At 38.7% G+C, this 10,639-nt stretch overlaps 1 protein-coding gene across 1 annotated transcript in view; it reads right to left on the bottom strand.

Annotated features, from left to right (window-relative positions):
• Window positions 1-2,317: 2,317 nt before the first annotated feature.
• The window catches only part of LOC117491774 (tumor protein p53-inducible protein 11-like), a 35,944-nt gene continuing 27,622 nt past the window's right edge, over window positions 2,318-10,639 (bottom strand). The window contains 7 exon segments of the mRNA XM_034141865.1: window positions 2,318-4,863; window positions 5,815-5,893; window positions 5,895-5,917; window positions 7,950-7,992; window positions 7,994-8,047; window positions 8,683-8,730; window positions 8,891-8,950. Of these exon segments, the coding sequence (XP_033997756.1) occupies window positions 4,730-4,863; window positions 5,815-5,893; window positions 5,895-5,917; window positions 7,950-7,992; window positions 7,994-8,047; window positions 8,683-8,730; window positions 8,891-8,950 (441 nt within the window). The 3' untranslated portion in view covers window positions 2,318-4,729.

Raw genomic sequence — 10,639 nt, 5'->3', positions numbered from 1 at the left:
AATGGAGTATTTTAAGACCATAGTACAGGATCTGTTACTTTATCCACCTCTAGACTAAAATAGTACTTTTCCACGATCTCTCATTAAGTGAAGCTAATCCTGACCTATATGTTTCCTCATATTCATTTTTGGACAACTTGACACCAGCTTTAACATCATCAGTTTACTTATGTTATGAGGTTCTAGACACTTCACATACATGAGCCGTAAACCGACCGACCCGTTAACAGATGGCAAACAAAGTTGTTAACTGCATACACACTCAGTTGAGACGTGACCACGGCAGGTTGCTACTGTACAGCGGAACTTGTTATACAACATATACAAAGTTATACGAGGTGTAGCGCCATTTCATTAAGTCATATCCAGAGACTTCAACAATTGAAACCCATATCAGTCCGGGTTAACTCTACTTTCGCTTCACGTTTACGTCAACTATGAAACTAACGTGCCTTTAGCGTAAATAGCGTCACTAGCTAAAACAGACACACTCAAACATGATGAACGCTAACACTTACTTTAACTTCTGTAGCAGATGGTTGAGGGGTTCGACCGTCTCCTTTCGTGCTTGCTTGGTGACTAAACTGTCTTTGCTGAGAAAACAAGTCGTCTGCGTCTGCATGTGTGTGCGTGCGTTGCGTGTGTGTGAGTGTGTGGGAAAGTGTTTCACAAACCCCTCACGCGGAAAACTGGGTTAACCCTCTCCTGCGGTCAAGCAAAAATAACTGCACAGAAGCCTCACAGGTGCATTTTCTTTATAAAACTATTCATTTTAAACAAGCCTTTACAAAGTTGTATTACTTTTGAGTTGGTTTGACATAGTACATGACGCAACTACAATGTTTAGTTAGTTTCAGTCAAATTATAATCCAATATTATCTACAATATGAGTCTGAAATGTGCCATTCTCCATATTGCCATCATGACTACTGTATGTATATATTGCTGCCTGTTAGTTTTGTAGGCTACTTTCATTTGATCATATCATGCAAATTATAACAGAAGATGATAACTGGTTATATTTACATGTATGTTGATAAGCTGTTGCTGAGTAAATCTGACAACATTTTAAACTGCCTTTAAAGGATGGCATTGTAAATGTACTTTCTAAATTACTCTTCACCACTATGCCTTAAGAAATAAACTGGACTCAATACATATTAGAATGTAAGTTCATAGACAGGGACACATGGGAGCTTTTTGCCTATAAACAACCTTAGCCACACACACATTTCCTGTGCCACACAATCCCCCTTTTTCACCCTTTGCCCACAGTGTTTGTAAAGAGAGAGCACGTGGTATGGGGAAGGTTAGTTTCCCAGAAATATGTGTTAGACTAAACCAGGTAGATTCACTTAGATTCACTGTTACGACATGTTAAAACACCCTCCAAACAGAAAACACTAAACAAAGGGGTGAGATACATACCAGATCTCTGGTGTTATTTGTTTAAGACATGTTACTGTAGAACCATGTTGTTCTCTCTGTTGTGTGGGATTGATGTGTTTTGTGTAACTAGATAGTATATTTTGCTCGATGATCTCCTCTCTAAAGGTTACTGCAGGAAGTTGGAAAGTAACCTGTTTGAGGCTCCCAGCCACCTATCAATTAGTGTGTGTTTACCCGTGCCAATAATGGGTTCTCAAAGAAAATCACTCTACTGCAGGGCATCAATGATGCAACAGGTTTAAAGCACACTCAGGCTCGTTGCAGAGGAAACATGAGTGGAGCTACACAGTATGTTTTGATTGAGTGAAAGCTTTTCTCAACATTATGGTTCCCCAGTGTGTAGGTATATGTCTAGTATATCTGTATGGTAGATGATTTGTAAACCTTTTTATATTCAATTCAGTACCTTAAAAAAAAATGAAGTTAAAAAATTATAATTCAAGTAGACAACTGAGGTTCTATGTAGCTCAATAAGTAATAACACTTCTGTAAGAAATTAACACATCCTTTCATTGTAAATGAACAAATTACTCTATTCTGTAATTTAAGTGATTCAAGTACATTTTCAACAACAATGTTAGACAGTCTGTGCTCCAGCTTCTAAAATGTGAGGGATTTACGGTTTTCTTTGTTCATATACAAGAGTAAACTAAATGTATTCGACAAGAAAACCATGGCACGTTTTAAGACACAATTGGGGTTATGACAATTCTGCTTTTTTCTGGAATTGTTTGTCCAGCATTTAACGGGACATAATAGTAGTTGAGAAGACACTATGCAGATTAATCAATAATGAAAATAACTGTTTCTCAGGGCTATTTCTATGAAAAAGACAAGGAACAAAGATGAGTACATCACTTTTCAACTCTTCAAAATAAACAGTAGTGTCCTTTATTTCAAACTAAATAGTGAAAATCCATAACAATTCATTTCTGAGGTACAATATATCACATATATACATAAAAACACAATGGCTACAACTTGAAACAATTCGACCTGGATCCCTATTCACAACAGTACATCATATGTTGGATCTACATCAGGGAATGAATAGCCCACTCACTATTCCTCTAAAATGTCAAGGACAAGGCTTAGCAATGCAATATTTGGACTAATTTACGTCAGAGAACCAGGAGGATGAAAGACCCATTCTTTGCCTCCCTTTCTACTGCCTGTCCCCCCAAAAAAACTGCCCATCTCTCCATAAATAACACCCATCACAGACTTTGAACATTTCACAGGGCTGATGATTTGAGGCCTGTAGTATCGACGGAAATGGAATGACATTTTCTAAACTCCATAATTACATGCTAGTCAGGACGAAGCAGTAGGTTGGGGCACACCATGTCACTTGGGAGAGCTACATCTAATTAAACAGTGGAAAAAAGGATAATTACAACTTTTCAGGAGGACGGGAGACCTCACCCAATGTTTCATGTTTTGCCTATCTGAACTGAGAAGCTCACCCAAGTAACAAGTAACATCTGCCTTCAGTGCTGGAACTCGCAACTGCTAACCTACAATCACTGCAACCTCAGGACCACTCCCTTTGAGGGCAGGGCTGAACGTGGTCATTTGCAACAATATGGACACCTTTGGAGGAGGCCGACTGTATGTTTCTTGTTTGACTCAAAATGAATGTAGTCAACTATTTTTAAGTGTCCTTTAGGCTCGCCTTTTGAGTTGCAGAGATCAGAGTTGACAAATTATCAGTGTCGTCTCAGCTCTAAAACGCGTGCCAAGAAGTGGGAGGTAAAAGTATAATTTGAAACATTTTGGGGTCAATTGATGGGTTATATATGTCCTCATTTAGTTACCTGCATCATGATTAAATGTTCCTTTTTGAGGCTGTTTTGCTGTATTTAACTAATGCATCTATTCACCACCATTAACACTTGTCTTCATTGATATTTGCGTTTATATTGACTACACAGCTTGCGCTATTTCTTTTGGTGGAAATAAATCAGCATGCATGTCAAAAAGACAAAAGTCACTAAATAGGTACAAAATAAGACACCCAAGGGCCTTTGAAAACCATTGAATTAACTACTGTTCCCTGTTGAGGTTCATAAGAACAAGACATAATAGTAAATACTAGTATTCACATATTTAAAAGAAGGTAGGGTGCAGTGATGATGACTGTTAAGTAGTTTTAAGGCTAAGGATAAGGTGTATGTAAAAAACTGTGCTACATTACTGAAGAGGAACCAGGTTGTTTGCTCTGCACACATACATGCTGGGCTTGTGGCACTAGCGTTACAGTAAGAAGAATGTTATAATACTTTCCGTATATCAACTCAGGCTCTAAAGTCCTGTCTACCAGCGCACACACAACAAGGAGAGAACTTCCCTGCTTTTCTTCTAGAGTCACATGTCCATCTCTTAATGCAACATGTATTAATCTCAGTAGTTTCAATATTCTGTACACAGTTCCTATTTACTTTGGTAGAACTTCTTGACTAATAGCTCAAGGAATTAAAAACAAAGCACTTTATCCCTGAAAAATGTTTAAATTCAGCATTTATTTTTGGGTAGTCTGAATCTGATTATGTGTTATAGGCATTCGTGAGAGTAAAATAGGACCTTTAGGGTAAGTTTCCTCAGTGTGATGAACAAGAAAACTGTCAGCAGTAAAAGCATGCCAAATAATCAGCATTAAGCTTAATTTTACACGAAGCCCAGTGATGCTTTTCCCATTCAATGTGTTCAATGAAGATGTATCAGAAAAGCATGCAAGAGCACAGATATTCAGGCTTCACTTTAGCATTCAAACGTATGAATTAACATAACAAGCATCAAACTAATTAGAGCATGAACTCTTGGTCCTTGAGTGTGATTAAGAAGTCAAGATGCAAACTTTAGATAACACAAAATACTGAATCTGGAAATCACGTGGCTGTATATGAACAACATAGTGAGATGTACTGTACAATTAAATCATATAACTAGGTGACACGATGCACTACAAACTGCTAGCTCCTTCTTTGTAATAACAACACTCAGAATGGCACAAAGGAGGAATGTGTGTCAAGAGGGGCTTGACCTCAAAGCCCAGTGAAAGATAAATGTACTTCCACCATGGGGTCTCTTGTTCTTGTTGCAGAGTCTGGAATGTGAGACTGTGCTCATCTGTTAAATATTGGGGGTACAATAGGCGAGGTCCCGTGGAAGGGGGGCATTCACTGGCAAAGTAATGCTCCAAGCCCCAATCAAATAATATTCCAAACATTCTGACCCCTTGTTTGTGATCGGTGCTCCCTGAAAGAATCACACAGAGCGCTCAGGTCTTTTTCACCTTGCGGCCCAGGTGGTAGTAGTAACCCATGGTGACCACCAGGAAGAGCACCCGGCTGACGAGCAGGAGCATGGCGCCGTCGGGCAGGATGCCAAGCTCGATTAAAGTGATGGACGTCACTGAAAACACAGAACAACATGTTGTGCTGTTATAGATTTTACACTGTGAGCAAATGGTACAATTCACATGATTTTTAAACATTATTAACTTCTGGAAATTGAATCATTAAGGAGGATTTGTTCATGTTTTGCTGTCTATTTTCGAACAACAGCGCCTGCATGTACATAAAAAGAGTAGTTTGCTGTACCAATTGTCAGAGTGTGTTAGCTAAATTTCAGTATCATTCAAAAGTAGTTTTTGGGGAAAATAATTCCATTGACAGAGCGTTAATACACAAAGACAGACTTTAACTTTTGTAGAAACTAACTTGGTTTAATCCAACAGCTGAATCCTGACATTAGCCTTAGTTTCCCTTTAAGTACGAAAGGTGTCCCCTTTCACTCTCACTTCACTTTTACTTAGATTATTTTATTGTAAATAAGGGTTAGTGCACACTAATAAATACAAGTTGTAAAAAAAGAAAATCCAGGATGAGGCAAAATAGTTTTGTTCTGATCTGAAGGCCCCTGCTATACATACATCAAAGCAAAACAACTAATAAGGGCATGAAGTTTTAAAGGCTCCCAAAATACATCTGATAAAAAACCAAAATAGGGCATCTTTTTCACTGAAGCTGCCTAGAAAGAGGTCTCTTCAGGTCAAGCAGCACCAAGGGGAATGGTTTAGGAAACCAAAAACAGTTTGAATATACATATGGGCCTGTGAGTGCTGTTTTAAGATCAACTTTGATAACATGTAAACATTTCCTTTTAAGTAATGCACGGCTGTGACTACGCCCTCTGAACACAAGAGGGCACTATCACACATCCATTTACAATGTTCTGTAGTAAAACCAAACTCTGAACTGCTGTCTTAAGTCACCATAAAAGCCAGAAAGTGATTCTAACAATTTCGGAAAAAAGGATATAGCTCAGAAAATAACTGCACAATAAATGGAGGAATGTAATCACCTAGAAACTGGACAGCAAAGTAGCACGCTTCACTGAGCAGAGTCCACTGGATGATGATCTTCTCTGCTGTGTAGAGGACCATTCCACAAGATGAGGGCCAGGCCTGGAGAAAAGACGTGATAAAAGGGAATTTATAGGTTGTGGGGCATTGGAAAGAAGAAGACTCCTACACGTCCCAGAGCGATTCCATAAACAGAAGTACTATACTGTACATTATATATATATATACAAGGAGGCGTGTGGCGCAGTGGACAGAGCGTTGGTGTTCGGATCAAGGGGAGCAGAGCTTCAAACCTCACTGCAGTCAGCATGTCGTTGTGTCCCTGGGCAAGACACTTCACCTCAAATTGCTCCTGTGGGGATTGCCCACAGTATTGAGTATGTAAGTCGCTTTGGATAAAAGCGGTCTAACAAGTAACATGTAATGTAATATATATCTACTCATCTAGTCCATGTATACAAAGGCAAATCAATACATAATACGGATTCAAAAATCTATTTGTTTACATTCTTCCAGGTACAACCAGTGCTAGTCATCTCTTTCTCTACCTTCAGTTCTCCAGCTTTATTGTCTTTGCTCATACATTAGCTAGCAAGTTATGTTAATTTCTGTGTAAGTCAATTGAGATCTAGCTAAATTAAATACACAGTCAAATGCTCTGTATGTGTACACACAATAGGCCAATAAAGATGATTCTGAATCTATGGGAACAGTGTTCTTGCAGCTGTAATCTGTGATGCCGCATGCACACGGTGATAATTGGCCTATTGATTTTGTTGAATGTTCCGACTCATTGACTGTGATTAAACGCTTGTGCTCTATCATTTTAATCCCCTGCCCATTCTTCCAGTTCATTTCCCTCGTTTCAGTCCCACCCACCCACACAAACATGGTGAGGCGATGGGAATGAGCAGGGGCGGGCAGAAAGGTGGGAGGGCTGATGGACCATCTCCCCTCCCCGCCAGGTTCCATCTGTGTGGCAGATGAGACCCCATCCTTCTACCCTTTAGTCTTGGAAGACATCATCCATTATCTTTGCTAATCCCCACCGCCCTGCTGACATTTAACAAAGCACCTCTTTGGCTGGCCTTGTTAGATTGAGAAGCTGGTTCATTCATATCTTCCTCCACACAGTCATGTGTTCAAGGTTTTATCTCCTCAGGCAATGCAGTTATCATGCAGAGGATGTTTTAATTATTTGTTTGATTTCATATTGGTTCAGATTTATGTATATATGTGTAAAATGTGAGGGAGGAGGAGGAGGAAACATATTTGAATAGATACCCCTATAAAGGTGAAATGCTGATGTTCTGACATATGTTATGGTAAATAAACTGGTTATCGAGTGGATGCTAAGCCTTTTGTCTCATCATTCTGTATTTCCCTGCTTACTTTCCCATTAAAAAACAACCTGTGTGCCTCTCTGCCACTGTCGCATCACGAACTCTCATCAATATCTGAGTGGCTGACTCACCGACTTGTCTCTAATCGTCCAGACTAAGGAGCCTATTTAAATAAATCGCAAAAACTGTAATTGCCTGGCATATTTATTTCCACGGATTCACTTCTGTGGCACAGAAGAGCAAAAAAAAAAGCCTCAATTTATTGCTTGATACAGAGAGTGAGCTGCAACAATGTATTGTGGATTAATACACTGCCTCTTCTCTTACTTTCAGGCCAATACGCACACACACATTCCTACAGTACATACACTGTCCTGCCAGCCCTCACTGTGCTCCCACCGGATTTAGATCTGATATATGAGGCCAGCGAGGCAACTGGAGCCCTTTCTGTGAGCATGCTTGAGAATTTGTCTCTGTCAAGTTGTTATTTAGTGAACAAAACATAGAAGGAACTGAATACAATTACACAGCCTTTGTTGTAGCCTTAAGGGATGCCGTGGCAGAAGAAAAAAGCTTTTTGTACTTCATCTGAATGTGCGTGTATGAACTGTAATGAATGCATTATCACAAAGGACCATGTGCAGATTAGCAGTGTACATTTTTGCGAACGTGTATGTTAAAAGGGTTTGTGTTAGCATCCCTTGTTGCACAGTGAATGAACTCCCACATAAATAACTGTGGTTTAATCACTGTTCTGCATGAGGGAGCATGAATAGGAGAGAAGACTCTACTAAGCAGTGCTCCTCCATAAAGGCGGATGGAGAGGCAAGTTGTGGAGAGCTGCTCCTCAAAAAACAACCTCATATAGCTGGTTAGGAAACACCAGGGCCTGTGTAGGAAAACAAAGCACAACAGTCTGTCTTATCAACTCAACAGAATTCTGTCTTCCACAAATGCCCCAAAATGCATTGACAAAGTCTTCCTTTCTGTGAGTTTAGACTCTCTTTATGATCCAAACACTGTGGGCATTTAGGTTCAACAAAGATGGAGCTGTTTCTCCAGATGTCCCTCCCCTGATACATTGGGAAAGAATCTACAGTAACCCCCCTGCTGGGTTTGCATAATGTGATTTCTCTTATTTTGACAATGAGCTTTTTGTTCTGTAATTACTGTACAACGTTTTTTTTTTTTTTAGAAATGACTTACGAGAGAGAGAGAGTATACTATATTACTACTAATAATTTGATTGCAGCATATATTTACTTTTCCCGATCAAAGGGAAATGTTCGAGAAAGATATAAGACATGAATTAAAATGATAGGAAACACAAATGGCTAATTTAAGTGTGATTCAATACATGTGAATCCAGCTTATATGTGCATGCAAATGATTAGATAAAACATAATATATGAACTATTTCAGATTTTAGAAATTCATATATAAATCCTTTAAAAAAACTAAACTTTTTAAAATAATTCAATTCATAGACACACTTTAAGAATCACAGATTTAAGCAACACTTACCATCAAAGCCATAACTGTGAACCCCACTGCTGAGATGAGGATCCACACCCTTTAGAAGAAAGAGAGACATTACTGTGAGAAATACCTATTATGCTTTTGTTTTGTCAGAGTTTACAAGATGTTGGACTTTACTGGAAGTGACACCCAGCTGACCTTCCACAGTCCGCTGGGGTTAACTGAGAGCTGCTCTGAGCTTTTAAAATCTCACCCTCAGGCCGATGGGCTCCCGCACCGCAAACTTCATCTCATTTCCCAGCATCTGACTGATCTGTGAGGGAACAAGACAAAAGACAAAGGGAAATTAATCATGAGTAGGGAAATGTAAAAGCAATCATGACATCTTAACAGAAATCTATTATGACAGCCTTCAACAAAGCACAGCGTAACGAAGAATAAAGTGCTCAGTATGCAGGTGCTCTTCATGTTGCCAACACATCTACAGGAAGTTATAGGGAAAAGGTGATGGGGAGAAAGAAAAGAGGCTGAGTGTCAAGAAGGACATATTAGGATTTAATTAAAGACTGGGAATGTCTACGCGTCCTTAAATCATACTCCGACGATTCAGAGGGTATGTCATAACATCATATTGCAGTACATTCTGGATGAATACCCAAAACCAAGTGCAAGCCAGAAGGAAACCTAATTTGCTATAACTTAACTTAATCTTCACAACACGAACACCACGCATTAGTCGATTCATAACCCTGAGAAGCTGAAGTAGGACACTTTTTTGACAAATTAAAAGCAATTTTTATGTGAATAGAAATAACTGTTATCTTTAATATTTCATTATAAACCCAAAAATACAGAATAATCAATCATGCAGCAATATTCAAATACTTAGCTAGGACAAGCATCTCACATCACTGATAAGATGCAAGGAGACGCTGGAATGCTGTTAATGGTGACGTGTTCTCTGCTTCATCAGCCACTAATATATTCATACGAAGGTCTCTGGACACTGTAATATGAATGCAAGCACACTCCTCTGGCTCAATTTCCGTTAAGTCTGATATACTGTATTACCAGACTTTCTCTTCTAAAACTATCTGATGACATGATGCATGATGTTGTCATGAAACATTCACGTTATTAATTGATAGACAGAATATGTATCAATGACACATTTGATAATCAATGAATAACTCATACAAAATCATTTATCAAACTTCCAGCTTCTAAGATTGAAGATCTTCTGATTTTGTGTTTTTTTATCAATTTGAAAATCTTTGCTTTTTTCGATTGGGTTCTGTAATTCTCAAGGCAATTTCTCACATTTCTCTCCACATTGTTTTTAGACTAAAAGCAGAAGGTTAGTCGATAATGACAATAATCTCTACATATCAAGAAACAGAAAAATAAATCAGTTGGCTAACCTTCATACAGGCATGCCATGCACGCTGTATTTCTCTGCAAACTATATCAAGTGGGAAAGAGGACATCTATGTGTATCTGTGTGTATATTAATATCAGTATATGAAGAGTAAAAAACACGGTGGCTTGCAGGTCATGAGCACTGATTTGTTTTGCATGAAAGGAGGAATTGTTGCTGACAAATTTAGATTTTCTATTTCTGTTTCGATTTATTATTTCTTTTTGAGAAAGGGGCAGGTAATATAAGATTATTTTCTTCTCCCTGCTCCTTTTTGGGTATGGTGTGTTTATAGAGACATTTTTTGTAAATAATTGTTATACATTAAAGGTGGGGTAGGTAAGTTTGAGAAACCGGCTCGAGATACACTTTTTGTTATATTCCATGGAATGCTCTTAACATCCCGATAGCAATGAATATCTTAAGTGCTTTGACAAAAAATCCATAAAAAAATGTCATCTGTGGAAGCCGTAATACTGTAAAAAGCACGACCAATCATTTTAGCCGGCCCGGCTAAAATAACTGGATGGCCTACCTGCCTGTCAGCCTTCCATCTGTGCACAAACTTATCTCGTACCCTCATTG

This window comes from Trematomus bernacchii, unplaced genomic scaffold, assembly GCF_902827165.1.
Source record: "Trematomus bernacchii unplaced genomic scaffold, fTreBer1.1, whole genome shotgun sequence".
Lineage (NCBI taxonomy): Eukaryota > Metazoa > Chordata > Actinopteri > Perciformes > Nototheniidae > Trematomus > Trematomus bernacchii.
Note: the sequence above shows the minus strand (reverse complement) of the source record. Positions and strands in the feature narration are given on the sequence as shown.